The sequence below is a fragment of the Notechis scutatus genome, chromosome 5, assembly GCF_049901735.1.
Source record: "Notechis scutatus isolate UNSWTSFEM ecotype Mainland chromosome 5, rNotScu1.2, whole genome shotgun sequence".
NCBI lineage: Eukaryota > Metazoa > Chordata > Lepidosauria > Squamata > Elapidae > Notechis > Notechis scutatus.
Genome location: NC_142013.1, coordinates 52,410,402 through 52,427,372, shown reverse-complemented (window position 1 = coordinate 52,427,372; position 16,971 = coordinate 52,410,402). Strand labels below are relative to the sequence as shown.

The following is a 16,971-nucleotide window of genomic DNA, read 5'->3' as shown; positions in this document are numbered from 1 at the left end:
ATAAGGAAGTGAATATGTAATATGAATAGGGAAGTAATAGAAAAGAGAAGGAAAATGCAGAAACATAGATTTGGATCCAAGGGAGCTATTCTGCTTTTTAGTCCAGTGGAGCTTCCATAAAGTATAGTGTTTGTATATATTGGGATGAGTATAGAGAGGGCCTCCCAGAGGCTTGAGGAAAGCTTCTGCAGCCTTTGCAGGCCAAAAAAATGGGCCTGTTTAGTCACTTCTGGTATTTCAGAAACACAGGAAGTGATGAAACAGGCCTATTTTTCAGCCTGCAAAGGCTGCAGAAGCTTTCCACAAGCCTCTGGGAGGCCGAAAATCAGCTGTGAGGTGCACGCATGTGCAGTGAGGTAAGTTTGCCTGCGGCTCGCGTGCTGGCACAAATGGCTGTACATGCCACCTGTGGCATGCGTGCCATAGGTTTGCCATCACGGAGCTAATGGATCACAATCTAATGAGCAAAATTTCAAGTTATATATATTTATTTAGGCTTAATATAATAAAAATAGGCAAGACATTTGGGGTAAGAGTATTTCAATTTTGAAATGTTTCTAAAGAAAGCTTAGGTAGATTTTGTAATATTTAATAAGAGTTATTTGTAAGTGAATTTTTTTCCTTTTAGTAAGGCACATTTTTATAATTAGTCGACTTGATCAAGTACACCTTAAGATTGTGATTGTTTTTTCCTAAGTAAACTTGAGTAACAAGAATAGGGATGGAAAATGTTCTCAGAGAAACATGAATTAACATGTTTGGGTTTCAAGTGCAATGAATGTATGAGCATAAGTATCAGAAGTGTAGGAGGACAAAAATGTGGTACTGATATTTTCTAAGGCATTCATTTTAAAAGCTGTTACTTTTTTCTTAATCTTCATAAATGCTAAGATTTTGTTTATCTAAATATGCCTCTAGAATTAACAGACCTGAAATTTAAACCGGCAAATTTGTTTCTCCAATAAGGTAATACCTGTCCTTCAATCAATCTGTTATGCAGAAAAATTAAAAGAAGTCTGCGGACTTGTGGACTCTAAACCTAGGCTAGATGAAAGATTTAGATGAAATATACAAAAGACATAATTGACAACTTGCCAAAATTCATTTGTGACCAACTGAAGAGGCTCTCCACACAAATTCATTTGCCTTACTTTTAAATGGGCGAACGTCTTAAATTTGTCTACCTATTTCACAACAGTAATCACAAGAGTAAACATTCCTCTGTTTTTCACAACAGTGAAGAGGTATGGAATAGCAATTGAAAGTAGTGGTTAAAGTGTTGGAGTGACAGACCTACCGATGAGTTTCCAATTGACCAGCAACTGCCAACCTTTTGGACACCAGGGATCAGTTCTGTGGAGAGAGCTTTTCTGTGGGCTGGACGGGGTGTGGTTTTGTGTGCTGCCTGCATTCTGCAAATGGGGGTTCACTTGATTGTGCACCTGGTTTCTGGTATGCTGCAAACTGGTGCCTAGGGGTTGGGGACCCCTGTACTTGACCATAGTCTTCATTGGATGGAATTGGACCAGTAACTTAAAAAGAAAAAATGAGTCTCTTAGCCACAAAACAGCCAGCATAACTTGAACTGATCCCCCCCAAATTCATTTTAAAACTATCTCAGTCATGGAAAATACAAGCTTAGGAGTGCTATATTTGTTTCATTAAGACCCGTGGGAGTGAATTCTGAGTAAACATATATAGGCTTTGACTCCATAGTGACTAAGATTTGTTCTTAGTTTTCCAAAGTCTTGAAATATTTCCTGCCAGCTAATTGCTGTTTATTGCAGCTAACCTTAGTCCTCAAATAGTAACTTTTTCCATCTTAAAATGGGTTGTCCTATTCAAGTGAAGAGTATGTTGTCTGAGTGCTAAATGGAGTTACTAGCAATGGAAACTATGCTGCAAGAGGAGTTGATAAAGCAGCTGCCTATGAAAACTTCAGCTGTTTTTTCCATACTCCAGAGCAAAGTTAATTAGCATAGGGAAAGTGACTAACATGCTTACGTCACCTCTTTCCAGCTGAAGCTTAAATTTTGTCCCTGACAGCCTGAAACTTATGTGGCAGAACTTTGCTCAGGAATTTGCTGTCACATACAGGATGCTCTAAAACTTGGGGTGTTGGGGTTTTTTGTGCTTGCCAAGGGGCTGGACTTAGTCTCTTTTATAAGCTGTCTTTCCAGTACTGAACTGCTTCTTCAAAAAGAGTTTTTCTTGGTCTTGTGCTGAGCTCCTGGCAATCTTTACAAGAAGGCAAAAATGCATTTCAGGAACTTTGATTACGTTTTTGGTTCTTTGATTGCTTGTGTTGCAGACCACAAGATTTTCAGTCAACCTGAAATTAGGGTAAGACTTTTGGATGTAAAAAACTGCTTCAGAGAAAGGTTTATATTGCATACTGGGAACTGTGAGTGTGTTGAGAATATTGAATTGGTTAGAAAGTGAAGCAGAATAACAGATGCACTGTTCACATTTTAAGGTAGAGAAGCTTATGTTCCTTTGATGTTTTTGTGTGGTTTAGAAATTTCTCATGTTTTTAAATTGCAAGATCGTAAAGACTCATAAAATAATTAACAAAATATTTTATTTGCAAGTTCTCAAGTATTTCGGGTAGAAGATAAAATCTTTAATGCTTCCATTGGTTATGCACACAATGCTTCTGAGTGTGCTGGGAATGCAACAATATTAGTTGGCACTGCACAAATAACTGGAACAGAAGAACTAAAGATTAACAGTCTTATCTGTCTTAAGAATTCCATGGGATATATTCTCATTAAATCATAGTTTGGTAGTCTACCAGTATTAAAAATTCTTCAACTTCCCAAATTCCAGCAGAAATGTACATTTATCTAGCGACATAAAAGTAAATGATGCTTTCTAATTATAACTGGAAGTATTTAGCATATACAAGAACAGTATTTTTGGAATTTAATATTATTTTCATTACGTTAGTATAATCTTTTTAGTTGCTATTTTTTCAATATTTTATGTCATATTGTGTTTCATTTCCAATATTTTACTCTATGCTTTATTTGTTTTTCATTCCATTTATCTATTTCTACATTCCTTGGACCTCAAATAACTATAGTTGTAAAGGAACAGCCTTGCATTTTCCTGAATGTTTTACTTTTTAAGGATTTCAAATTTTCATATAAATGCTAAAATAATTATAATTCTAAAATAAAATAAAACAATTACAGTGATTATTTTAAGATGTAATTAAATAATAATGTCTTCCATGCTAATAATTTTATTGTTGATTTGAATATTTTATTTATCAGCTATAATATTTTAAGAATCATAATAATTCAGTTAGTGGTTAATTTTTCAGGTTAGCTAAAGTGAGATAATTATGTTTTGTTCCTGCTAGTGAATAAAAAGTAAGATATAAAAACACTGTCTCCTTCTAAATTCCACTCCTAGTTCTTTCACCTTAAATTTTAAAGATAGCATCTATTTTTATTAATAGTGGAAACATAAATGTGGGTTGAGTATGTGTTTAACATTTCTAATGGCTGTTCCAATAGCAGTGCCTCAATAGGAAAGGCAGTTATTGGCAGATTTATGTACATGAAGGTAGACTAGTAAAAATATTTTTGGGAGGCCAGCAACTGTCGTATTTATGAAGTTCTTTTTAAATGCAGACTTTACTTCAGACATTGAAGCACTCAGTATCCTCATTAAACTATATCAAGTTTTACCCTGCATCTTTACCCTACTAGTTTTGCATATTTCTTATATTGTCACATATGATTGGGATGTGCTATATAGTTTCTCTAGAGTTGCTCATACAACCAAAACAGTATTAACCATCTCTAGCAAGACCCATCCTACGGGACTGACTATAGCTGCACAGCAAGCAAGAAGAGGGACAATAAAATAGCATATAATTTTCATCCAAGGGATGACTAGGAAAGACAAAGAGTGAGCTACATGTTCTGATTTTGTAAGAAGCAGCTAGCTACCTCTGTAGTTGATGCTGATTTTCCTGGAACAGGATGATGGTGACAGAAATATATCTGTTAAACATTTTTCATAGATCTGTTAAAGTCTATGTTAGTAACACATTCAGTATAGCTTAAGTTTTCTTTTATATATTATAATGCTGATGGCTATTTATATGGCTAACAATGTAGCTCATAGCTCAATTTTACATTTTAGTTACTGTTTTTGAAATAACTGTTCTTTGAACTGGATGATAGAGGTAATATTTGCAGCCCTGCCAAATAGATAATCTTCCACAGGATATTGAGCAATAGTGTTGATAGTTGTGGTATGTAATAAAACCAATATATATGTTGCCTTATTGTCCCATTCTTCTGGCCACCACAAGATTAAAAATTAAAATATTTCAATTCAATTTAATAGCTTGTTGGGGGATTTTTGCTGTTGTTGCTAACTCATGAAATAACCATATAGCCTGTCTCTATTCTGATATGTAAGAGCCATGGTGGCACAGTGGTTAGAATGCAGTACTGCAGGCTAACTCATTGCTCCCTCTAAGAATTTGATTCTGAGCAGCTCAAGGTTGACTCAGCCTTCCATCATTCCGAGGTCAGTAAAATGAGGACCCAGTTTGTTGGGGGCAACATGCTGACTCTGTACACCACTTAGGGCTGTAAAAGAACTGTGAAGCAGTATATAAGTCTTAAGTGCTATTGCTACTATGAATAACATAATTGGAGGATTCCTCCCAGTGATTCTGAATTTGATTTGTTCCCTACCCTGCAACTGTAACAGTTTAAAAACAAACAAACAAAGATATGTCATGCATGAGTTGTAGAGTCACTGGTTTACAAGGAAAGGAGTAGGCAATTTTCAGTCTTTTCTCTGCATTCTGGTTAAGTTTGTATGTAATACCCCTTATCTTGTCAATGTTCATGTATAATTAGAATGGAAACCTGCCACTGGGGGTGCCTATATTTCTACATAGAAATAAAGGATGCCTTTACTTAGTTAAAAGCAAATAAAGATGTGTTCAGTTTAGTACTGATCACAAATGTTCTTAAGAGAAAACAAAGTAGGGAAACCATGCAGAATGTGGCTTCTTGGATTCTTTTTAGTCCTTCTTCTATACACCATGTTATATCCATATATGTTTCTGCTTTTTTGTTGTGTCTGCTGTTTTTGCCTATGTGTGCACTGAAAACCACAGGAGAGAGAACATATGCTCTGAGTCATGCGACCCGAAGGGAGAGAGGGGAACTTAGAAGAGGGAAGTCACAACATTTTGAGCTGCTCCTCAGTTGCCCCTCCCAGAGGATTGTAGTGTAACTTTTTCTTTTTTGCCACCCAAACTGAGTCTATCTTGAGGACATGGCTCTTCTTTGCACTAATATACATAGCAAGGGGAATTTGGGGTAATGCTACTAGACAGACAGGCTGGTGGGGGAGGGGGGAATTAATCTTCCTGGGGGCACTTGCAAGCTGACACATAAGCATTGGGAAGTAAAGTATAGAAGAAGACAGGAAGGGGTTTTCTTTTATTTCTTTTATTTCTTTTGATTTGTCAATCACTTACAAGATAATAGGTATAAGTATATACATAGTTATGAATACATGAAATGGGTACATATAAGAAAAAGAAAAGAAACAATAGGACAGGGACGGTAGACATGTTGGTGCGCTTATGCACGCCCCCTACAGACCTCATAGGAAAGGGGTGAGGTCAATAGTAGACAGTCTAAGGTTAAAGGTTTTGGGGTTTGGGGAAGAAACCACAGTCAGGTCAATAGTAGACAGTCTAAGGTTAAAGGTTTTGGGGTTTGGGGAAGAAACCACAGTCAGGTAGACTGGTAGAGTATTGCAGACATTGACCACTCTGTTGCTGAAGTCGTATTTCCTGCAATCAGGTTTGGTGCGGTTAACCTTGAGTTTGTATCTGTTGTGTGCTCTTGTGTTGTTATGGTTGAAGCTGAAGTATTCATTGACAGGTAAGCCATTGCAATGTATGATTTTATATACCATACTTAGATCAGACCGAAGACAGCGTAATTCAAGGTTTTCTAGGTCTAGAATTTCAAGTCTGGTGGCATAAGGTATTCTACAACGAGTAGAGGAGTGGAGAACTCTTCTTGTGAAATATTTCTGGACTTTCTCAACTGTGCTAATATCAGATACGTAATGTGGGTTCCAGACTGATGAGCTGTATTCAAGTATTGGTCTAGCAAATGTTTTGTATGCTCTAATTAGTAGTGTGATATTACCAGAGAAAAAGCTACGTAGGATTAGTAGGTTTTAGGTTCTGCAAGAGATGTTGACTGTGAGAGAGACAACTGGTCCATTAAATTTGTTTTTATCTGGATTTATATTTAATTAACGTACAATGCAGTTAAATAAATGTAGTTATTAACCATTTTTTCTTAACAATTGTATTAAAAATTCAGTAACAACCATCGGGCAAGGTCTTGGTAGCTGTACTCAAAAACTTTAGAGGCATAGGAGCCCAAGTATGCAGAAAATGTGCTTGTGTTTTTTTTTGTTTTTTTTTTGGTTTGTAGATTATTTATGAATTGTACTTAATTCAGAAAGTGAAACTCTTGAAATACTTCTATCTTTGTTTATAGATCAATAAAACAATAGGCAGGAATGCTGTATTCTTGTTAACTGTTCACATATTTATTTTTCAGGCCAGATTTGAAGCTCTGTTTAAAACATATGACAAAGATGTCACCTTTCATTATTTCAAGAGTTTTAAAAGAATAAGGCTGAACTTCAGCAATCCTTTATCAGCAGCTGAGGTTAAAATTCAGTTGCACAAGACAGAATTTCTTGGAAAGGAAATTAAACTATATTTTGCTCAGGTAAGACAAGGTAATCTAACCAGTTATATTTTAATAGCTTTTTAAACAGTTCTTATATTTTTATTTTCTGCTTAGTTTCCCATTCCTCTACTGTACTGCAGTTAGAATACATCATACCTTTCCTTCGCAATATATGAGCTAGAAATCACTGAAACTTACATTATTTACAACTAAATTTCACTTATTTCTATCTATCTATTGCATGCATCTATATCATATGGACAGTTTATTTAATTAGCTGATATTTTAAAATATTCAGAGATACTTCAGAAAAAAGGCACATGTTGCGTGGTTGGCTATTCCAAAAAGCTTTTCCACTTACCTATTGATTCTCTAGTGATATTAATAGAGACTTTTGTAAGTAGAGCTTCCAAACCAGAACTAAACTCTGTGTAGATTTGATGTTTGGCCTCCTACTTCAGGAAATGAAATAAAAGTTGGCCATTAAAAATTACTTAATAAATTATAGATTCTGGGAGACGCAGAATTATCACAGTTCATCCCTAAGTGTCTCTCTCTCTTTCTCTCTCCCTCTCCCTCCCTCTCTCTCCCCCTCCCTCTCTGCAGTTCAGCTATAAAAGTTTCCACGAAATGTCTAAAAAAATAGGAAAATTGAACTTGATGTCATCAGAGTATTATTTTCCTCTCTCCATCTCAGGATTTAAATTAGGACATAAGTATACCTGAATGTTTTAGTTTATATTGGCTACTTAACACATATTCTTTAGGTGACACAAGCAATAAAGTAATAAAATCAATATTAAAAGAAAACAGCAATAAATAAAAATAAATTATACATGGTCAAAAGCTCAAATAAATAGGAAAATAACAAAAAAAAATCTATCACAATTTGTACATTTGCAAAAATATTCATTACAAATAATATTGTTTAGACTCCATTTCAAATAATGGAAAACAAAAGTCACCTCTACTATGAAGTGGGAGGGTCAGAGTACTGCATGAGTTGCTAAGGGATCATGTAATCTTAAATGGTTTTTAAAATGGAAATGTGCTATAACCAAAATGAGTTATCAAATGATACTTTCTTGTCTGATGGTACTGGTGATCTATTTCAGAATGCTTTATCAGAAGCATTCTTGCTCTTGGAATTGTTTTCCTAGCTCAAATTGTCCTCTAAATAAGCACACATAAGATTACTGATCTGTAATTTCCATTACTAACTGCTAATAGTAAGATCGGCTGGGTTTCCATGCTTGATATGGGAGAGGACAAGCCTCTTCTACAAATAACATAATCAGCAACCTTAGTATGCAGGCTGGTTGTGGAGCTGGATCAGTCTTTGCCATCTTGACCTATAATGTCTCCCATTCTTACTGATCTTCTTCAACCTCAACGATTAATATGACATTCTTCTAGAACAGCTTTGTGGATTATGAACTCAGGTCACAATGTGCCATTTGTACCTGTAAAGTCATGTTTCAATGATAATATTGTTCTAGCATTTATCTTCTCTGGTTGTAGGGTTCGTTTGTTTTTGAAAGGCTCTTGCCTAGTTCTTACAACAAAATTATTCAAGGTGGAAGATAATTTTGGATGATTATATGACAGCCACAGGACAATTAACCTGTAAATTTTTGTGTAGTCACATTTTATTCTTAATGATATTTAATATCTGTATGAAATAGTTGGCCAAGATCTTGTTTTTTGAGATTTGGAGTGAGTTTTCATGAGGGTACCCAGCTCTGCTTCTCTTGATTATGTAAACACAAAGTATCATACAGTCATTTGATCAGCATCTGGATGCAGTGGTAGGTTGAGTGAGAGCCAGTAAGGTGATGCTGAATGAAAACAAGATGAAGGTACTATGAAATTAGAGGTTCTATGAAATTAGAGAAATTGCCCATTCTTGACAGGGTTCCATTCCTTCTGAGTCTGGTTGCTCTTGGAGTAATCATTACCCACAAAGGGGCAAGTGGAAAAGAGTAACTTTTTCAGCACAACACCAAGATTTAGTTTTAGACTTGGCCAAATTCATCTATGAGCTGTTAACCTGAACATGAGATTATTACAGTGAGCTTTACATGGAGTAGCCTATACAGTTGGCCCAGATGCCACAGCTGAGTACCAAAGACTGAAGGAGAGGAAGTTGCTTGAATATATATATCTTCTTAAAGGAAATGGACTAATTGCTGGTCTTGTTACCAAACCAAGTTTAAAGTATTTGTTTTGCTGTATAAAACCTACATAGCCTTTTCTCATTAACTATGATTTTATGTGAATGCTCAAACCTTTTATATTTTGAAGTTTTATTTAATTAGGGTTTTAACTGAAGTTATGATGCTCTATTCTTGATCTTAATATTGTGAAGCTTCTATTATTTTATGTCTTGAATATTGATTGTCTCATGCATACTCAATCCATGAGTAGCCCAGCAGCATTATATCAGCCTGATCTTTTCTAGTTTTTCACACAAAGAGATAGTTGCCACTGCTGTAAAGTCACTAATGAGTAGATTCCTTCAAGCAGTGGCATCGCTCTTTCAAGCTTGTACAAAAGCCTAAAAATGAGCAGGCTCTTTTTATAAATAGAAATGAGGTGATGTGCAAAACAGCCCAACTATATGCATGCCATCTTTTTCATTTCATTTCATATAATGGTCATAATAAACATAGGAATGCTTTTTTTTTTGATAACTTTATAGAGATTGTATATTGGAAATACGCACTTAGCACCACCTGATCCAGAGAAACAATTCCTGATTTCTCCTCCATCTTCTCCTCCTGTTGGTTGGCAACAAGCAGATGATGCTAAACCTGCTATTAATTATGATCTTTTATATGCAATTTCCAAATTAGGACCAGGTAAGACATTTTAAATCTGAATTCTTAATAACTCAAATTCATGTTATTTTTTCCTGTTTAATTTATTTAATCATATTAGTCTCTCTCTCTCTTTGTGTGTGTGTGTGTGTGTGTGTGTGCGTGTGTGTGTGTAAAATGTAAGCTCATAAAGTATGGAACTTTATTCTAGACTTCCATGTGAGCCTGATAAAAAATGCTGCTCTAAGAAGTAGCTCTATTATCCATTGAAGTACATGCTTAAAGAAGTTGTATACAAGTAGTCCTCGTCTTACAACTGTAATTGAGCCCACAATTATGGTTGTAAGTAGTGACAGTCATTAAGTAGGTGACCATGTCTGACTTTACAACCTTTTTTTTTTAGAACTCTTAAAGCAAATGCTGTTGTTATAAAGTGAACCCATTGTTGTTATGGGAGTGTTTTGCCAGAAACTGAATGTAGAAGCTGGTTTCTGACAAAACTGTAGATTGTGGGCACATACCGTGAAACACTGTAAATGGTCAAAAATGCAGACTAGTTGCCAAGTTCACAAAATGTGGTCCCATGACAATGGGAGGGACAGCCATCAGAACTTCAAATATGGTTTATAAGTACATTTTAGAGGGTCACTCTAAAGAGTCATTTCAAATGGTCACTAAGGGAGCGATCGTAAGTAAAAGATACCTGTATTTTCTTAAGACTCATGCAGAACATGGTAACATGTTGGACTACTTTAGCAGAAGTTTACTTGGTCCAAAGTACTTCTAAACCATTTTCAAGGTGTCATTCATTTTTGTTTCAGATACAAGCAATAACCTTAAATATTCAGTTTGTAGTACACATATTTAGATTGGGGAAACGAACGGATGGGAAAAGGAGAATGCATCAGTAAAAAGTGTTTCCATAATGTTTTTAGCTTCCTGTGTAACTTCCTTTAAAAATTGTTAAAAGCTTAAGGTAAATAAATAAATAAATCCTCCTTTAAAATTTAATCTTTAAAAAAGTTTTCAAGGAATGTATGACCATAGAAGTCATATTTGTGTTTAGAATTATTTAGAAGGATTAATTAGGAACAGGACTAAGGAATGAAACAATCAGGAACTAGCAATGGACTCCTTAACGTTTTTTGGCCTATTTTTTAATTTTTTTATTAGTGAAGTAAAACAAAACAGAGGAGGAAATAGTGCATCAGCTATAATGCAGTAAGAAACTACATAGGTTACTTCGATTAAAATAAAATAAACATAAATGGGGGAGAGAAAAAATGATATTCATATGATAAATAAAATTAATTTAGTCAGTTCTGGTGCAGTTCTTTACTCAAAAGTAATAAAAGAGAACATTTTGTTTTATCAAAATTGAGAAAATTTTAGATATTTCCAAATTCTCTGTTGGAAATCTGGGAGCAGCATTCTGGATTCAGAAAGCTAAGCAGCCAGATACTATATTCCTCATCATGTTGCAACTGTTTTAATCAATGGCAATATGCAATAAATTCAATTGGGAAATTGTATGTGTTATTAAGTGGTACTATTATCACTTTTTTTTTTTAAATACATTTTAGGGGCTCAGTATGAACTTCATGCTGCAACTGAAACTACTCCTAGCGTGGTGGTCCATATATGTGAAAGCAATGAGGAACTTCAGTCCGCCGAAACAATGGAAGAAGTCAAGAAACCAAAGCCAAAAATTATTAAAACTAGGCGGCCAGACTATTCTCCAACTTATCAAAGCTGAACTATATAAAGTTCTCAATTCCAAACTGACATGCTCAAGGAGACTTTGAAGAGATAGCAAGCCACACTTTGATGACGCTAGAGGTGGAAGCAGCAATTGTTATGTAAAGATCCTTTTCAGAAAGGGAAGTTATCATTTGCTAGTTGAATGGCTCATGAGACAGATTCCACTATGAACTTTCTGAATGGTTGTCTTGGAGAATAATCAAACTGGGGCATTGGGAGCAAAAATATGTTCTTTGTATTTAGGGAATTACTCAGATATTCCAGATATCTGAAATCTAGCACGATGCCTTCCCTATTAATGTATTCATTCTGTGATAAATTCCTCTAATTCATGAGACAATTATATTGTATTTCTAAAATACAGTCACTAGTGAACACATTGGAATCAATGAGTCATATAAATAAGAGTGTTAGGAATTTCAGCTGGGGTAAAGCATCTGGAAATACAGCAAAACGTTTTAAACATGAAGTAACAAATTGTTAGTCATTTTCCATATTGGATTTTTGTGCATGCATATAGTTCTAAAAAAGTAAACTTGTGCAACTTGATCTGTACTTTTAATTTATGTTTAAAAATATCTAAAATATTCAGTTTTCTTTCTGAATTGTTTGCTTTTTTAGGAGGGACAGACTTTCAGTATAACACCCTTAAGCGTAGTGAAATAATGTTTCTTAATGTTAATTGCTGATGTATGGTTTTGTAAAAAAATGTATAAAATATCTGTGCATTCTTTCAATGGATGAATTACTTTAAATTATTCTAAAAACAATTATTTATATTGGTTTAAAACTACCTTGACTGCTTTATTGACCAGAAGTAAAAGGAACTGCAAATACTGTTACAGTTTTCTCAACAGTTGAGAGGATATAAGCTTGTATTGTCCTAGTCACAAATGTATACCTTTATAACTGTTGCTGTTAAGTATTGTTAAAGTTGTCTGAGTATATTTACCTTGTTAAGAAACATGAGCATTTGAGAAGATCTAGTGCCTTTTTTCTCCTCATGAATTTCAAGAGAGATTGTTGCAACAGTAATTGATAGAACTATATTCTGCTTAAATGTCATCAACTAAACCAGAGATTTTCCATCTTTCTTGACTCACAGGGCCATTAGCGTTTCAGTAATTTTTTCATGGCAGTTCTTGACCAAAGGAAATGTTTTAACAATTTTATTTATTAAATAGTTAGGTTCAAACAGGAAGATTTTGTGTCCTAACAATGTAATAGTCATTTGAAAAAAAATACACATAAATTCCAATGATTTTTTAAAATTATTCTTAAATAATCACAATTAATTATTAAAGGAATATGTGTATGTTTGGGCACACAACTTCTCAAATCTTGGAATCAGATTGGACACCTCCACCCTCATTTCCTGTTCTACATTGATTTTCACACAATGCCTGCTTTTTTCACAGCAACTGCCAAAAATCAGCTTCACAAAGATTGGACGTTGCAAACTCCAACTTTGCAAATAAATGGAGCAAAAATGTAAAATATTCCACGATGCCCCTGTGAGTTTATTAACCGCACACAACTTGGGAACTGTTGAACTAAACTATAATTCCAAGTCCTACTTTCAAAATCACAGTGCTTTTCCTTAATACAGTACATTGTGGAAGATAGCTTTTTCCTTATTTGTTTACTGACTGACTGACTATTCTTTACCAGGGCTCTGCAAATTACAGAAATGATTCAAACTGTATGCCATTATAGCATCTTTCTGCTGTTTTTTTAAGTAATTCATCTTATTTAATTCTTGCATGTGAGCCTAAAAGGCAATGTGGCTGCTTTAAGAATCACATTAATGTTGATGAATCAATCCTTTAAAATAGCCATTTTGTTGCAGGTCTCTACAGAAGCCTGAAAAAAAAGACTGATTTTCTGAATAGTAGATGCAGAGTTTGTACAAGATCTGAAATATTTCTTCTGAATTATTATTGAAGGATTCCCTTTAGACCAATTAGCTATCACTGAAAGCTAAACTCTTTTTCTACCATATTGTCAAAAAATCCTCAGCTGTCAAGTGGCATCACATTGTAAATGTTTCTAGGTGTTCCTTCGATAATCAATTCTCAAGTGGATTTAAAAGTTTTAAGCAAAATACATTTTACAATCTCCTGACTATGAAAAAGCCTTTTTATTTTCAGGCTATTCACATTTTAAAAACAGGTTCCTGGTTAGATTTTGTTTATAGATGTCAATAGGAGACATGTTGAAAAGAAGCTATTCTTTAGTTACAAAAAACGATATGAGGCCTTTTCTCTGTAAGCTTTTATACCCACAAATAGCCAATGTTGAATAAATAAATCTTCTAGTTTGCCCTATATACTTGATAAATCTTTCTTAAATGTACGCTGAAAGCTCTGAGGACTTGTTAGTTGCGAAGTTGTATCTGACCCATCACAATTCCATGGACAACTTTCCTCCAGGCCTTCCCGTCCTCTACCACGTTCTGGAGTCCATTTAAGCTCATGCCTACTGCTTCAGTGACTCCATCCAGCTATCTCATTCTCTGTCGTCCCCTTCTTCTTCTTTTTGCCCTCAATCGTTCCCATTATTAGGCTCTTCTCCAGTGAGTCCTTCCTTCTCATTAGATGGCCAAAGTATTTGAATTTCATCTTCAGGATCTGCCCTTCTAAAGAGCAGTCCAGGTTGATCTCCTCTAGGGCTGACCAGTTTGATCACCTTGAAATCCAGGGGACTCGCAGGAGTCTTCTCCAGCACCATAGTTCAAAGGCCTCAATTCTTTGGCGCTCAGCCTTCCTTATAGTCCAACTTTCACAGCCATATATTGCAACTGGGAAAACCATAGCCTTGATTATACACACTTTTGTTGGAAGGGTGATGTCTCTGCTTTTTAGTATGCTATCTAGATTTGCCATAGGTTTCCTCCCCGGGAACAAGCGTCTTTTAATTTCTTGGCCGCAGTCCCCATCTGCGGTATGATCTTGGAGCCCAGGAAAATAAAATCTGTCACTACCTCCATTTCTTCCCCATCTATTTGCCAGGAATTGAGAGGGCCAGATGCCATGATGTTAGTTTTCTTAATGTTGAGTTTCAAGCCAACTTTTGCACTCTCCTTCTTCACCCGCGTCAAGAGGCTCTTTAGTGCCTCTTCACTTTCTGCCATTAGAGTGGTATCATCTGCATATCTGAGGTTGTTGATATTTCTCCTGGCAATCTTAATTCCAATTTGTAATTCATCTAGCCCCTCCTTTCTCATGATGTGCTCTGCATATAAGTTAAATAGGCAGGGTGACAGTATACAGCCTTGCCGGACTCCTTTCTCAATTTTGAACCAATTAGTGGTTCTGTGTCCAGTTCTCACTGTTGCTTCTTGACCCGCATGTAGGTTTCTCAACAGACAAATAAGATGGTCTGGTACTCCCATCTCTTTAACAACTTGCCACAATTTGTTGTGATCCACACAATCAAAGGCACTAGCATAGTCAATGAAGCAGAAGTAGATGTTTTTCTGGAACTCCCTAGCTTTCTCCATGATCCAGTGTATGTTGGCAATTTGATCTCTAGTTCCTCTTTTTCGTATTTCACAAAAAATGTTAAACATGCTGAGTGTACTGTATATATATAGATCTGAATGTAGAACTTCACATCTCTGTGCCTGAATTTACCCATTCAGAGTAAGGCATCTGTAATGCTGGCAGGATGTTGAACTCCTGAATAGGTATACTCCAGTGCTTTCAGAGGTGGTATTCAGCAGGTTCTGACCAGTTCTGGAGAACCGGTAGCGGAAATTTTGAATAGTCCGGAGAACCAGCAAATACCATCTCTGACTGGAGATTTTACAGCATCCTTCCCCTGCCAAGCCCACCAAGCCACACCCACAAAACCGATAGTAAATTTTTTTGAATCGCATCACTTTGCTTCTGTTTTGGGTAACTTAATTGATGAAAAAATTATAGAGTCCTTTGTTCTTGCCAAATATTACACTCAAGAAAATATACTATTTGAATTTGGGGTCTTTATTGTTTTCATTACATTTGGAACTAAGATTCTTCACAAAAATAACTAGTAAAAGAGAAACATGTATTCCTTAGTTGTCATTAATATTTATACAAAAAATCTTACATATTTATAAGCAGTTGTTAAAAATATATCAAGCACTAAGTTGTAGGAACTTTATTTAATGTTTATTATTTGCACGACTGGTAATAAGAATTATTTTGAGTACCTCTTTTGTCCTGCAGGGAGTGCTAAATCCGCAGTAATATAGCATTAATTGCTACTATAAGCGGGAGGAACTAACCTGTTAAGAATCCTAATTGAAAATAAACTACTTGAGCAAAAGCAACTTGCATAAATTTTAAGATTACTTAGAACACTCCATTTGACCTGGAAAACTCAGAATAAATGCATGATAAATTCCATTATGCATATTAAAATGTATTTTACCATCCCTGTCTTATTCCAAGGAAGTGGATAGCAATGCACATTATGATTCCTATTCCTATTACACAAGCCACTGAGTTATTAAACTTAATATTTTTATTAATAATATTTTGATAGCACGTATGAAACATTTATCAAGTGACACTGTCTCACAAAAATGTTAAGTACCCCAAAAGGGCTACATTTGATTTATTTGATTTTTCTCCTCTTTTTTAAGGAAAAATAGCTGTTCTATATTTGCTCAGATGAGAAAGAATATGTTTGTTTTGTATTCTTTTTATCTGTTTATTGTGACCCAATCCTGGAAAAATAATTATTTTTGCTGACTTTTATAGTTGTTGAGTCCAGTCAGAACCAGGACTATAATACATTGATAGATCTTCAACCCATCCTGCCTGGGGAATTCTGGAAATTGAAGTATCTTAAAGTTGCCAAGGTTGTCAATATGGATGTCAACACTGTTTCAAACACTAGTTCATACAGTATATAAAGTATAGGTTGGATAAAATAATCGCAACAGCAATACCACTTAGGTTTATATACTGTTTTACAGTGCTTTACAGCCCTCTCTACGTGATTTACAGAGTCAGCATATTGCCTCCAATAATCTGAGTCCTCATTTTACCAACCTCAGAAGGATGGAAGGCTGAATCAACCTGGTGAGATGAACTGCCAAATTCTTCAGGCAATCGGTAGAAGTAGCCTGCAGTACTGCATTCTAACCACTGCACCAACATGGCTCCAAACAAACTTTACAAGTGATATCTTTTTGCTAGGCATCTATTATCCCTTTGTCCAGTGATGCGTCTGAGGAATAGGAATATCTTACATTTTGAGAAGCAACATCTTTCTTTGGCTTGTAACCAACACGTTGACAAAATGTCCACTTTTCATTCTGTTAATGTTGAAGCTGCCTGCTTCCATGCAACACTGGAACTTTCTAAGTGAGATCCAAGACTAATGTTGATTTCAAGTCTTCCATCATATGTATAGGTAGTCCTCGACTTATGACCACAATTGAGTCCAGAATTTAAGTTGCTAAGTGAGGTATATGTTAATTTTGCCCCATTTTACAACTTTCCTTGCCACCGTTGTTAAGTGGGTCACTGCAGTTGTTAAGTTAGTAACATAGCTGTTAAGCAAATCTGACTTCCCCATTGACTTTGCTTGTCAGAAAATTGCAAAAAATGATAACATGACCCCATTGGAGCCATCAT

The 16,971-nt window shown here is 35.3% G+C and overlaps 2 protein-coding genes across 4 annotated transcripts in view; one reads left to right on the top strand and one right to left on the bottom strand.

The window, feature by feature from the left end:
* RCAN1 (regulator of calcineurin 1) overlaps positions 1 to 13,054 on the top strand; it is a 44,119-nt gene extending 31,065 nt beyond the window's left edge. The window contains exons 1-4 of one of the 3 annotated variants that reach the window (XM_026664209.2): positions 2,017 to 2,343; positions 6,627 to 6,800; positions 9,463 to 9,622; positions 11,164 to 13,054. In XM_026664209.2, the coding sequence (XP_026519994.1) occupies positions 2,257 to 2,343; positions 6,627 to 6,800; positions 9,463 to 9,622; positions 11,164 to 11,336 (594 nt within the window). In that variant the 5' untranslated portion in view covers positions 2,017 to 2,256 and the 3' untranslated portion in view covers positions 11,337 to 13,054. Of the gene's footprint in view, positions 1 to 2,016; positions 2,344 to 6,626; positions 6,801 to 9,462; positions 9,623 to 11,163 lie in introns of those variants that run through there. The other 2 variants (XM_026664208.2, XM_087966739.1) reach the window with 2 other exon arrangements.
* CLIC6 (CLIC family member 6) overlaps positions 1 to 16,971 on the bottom strand; it is a 117,272-nt gene that overhangs the window by 61,631 nt on the left and 38,670 nt on the right. The gene's annotated exons all lie outside the window — the stretch shown is intronic.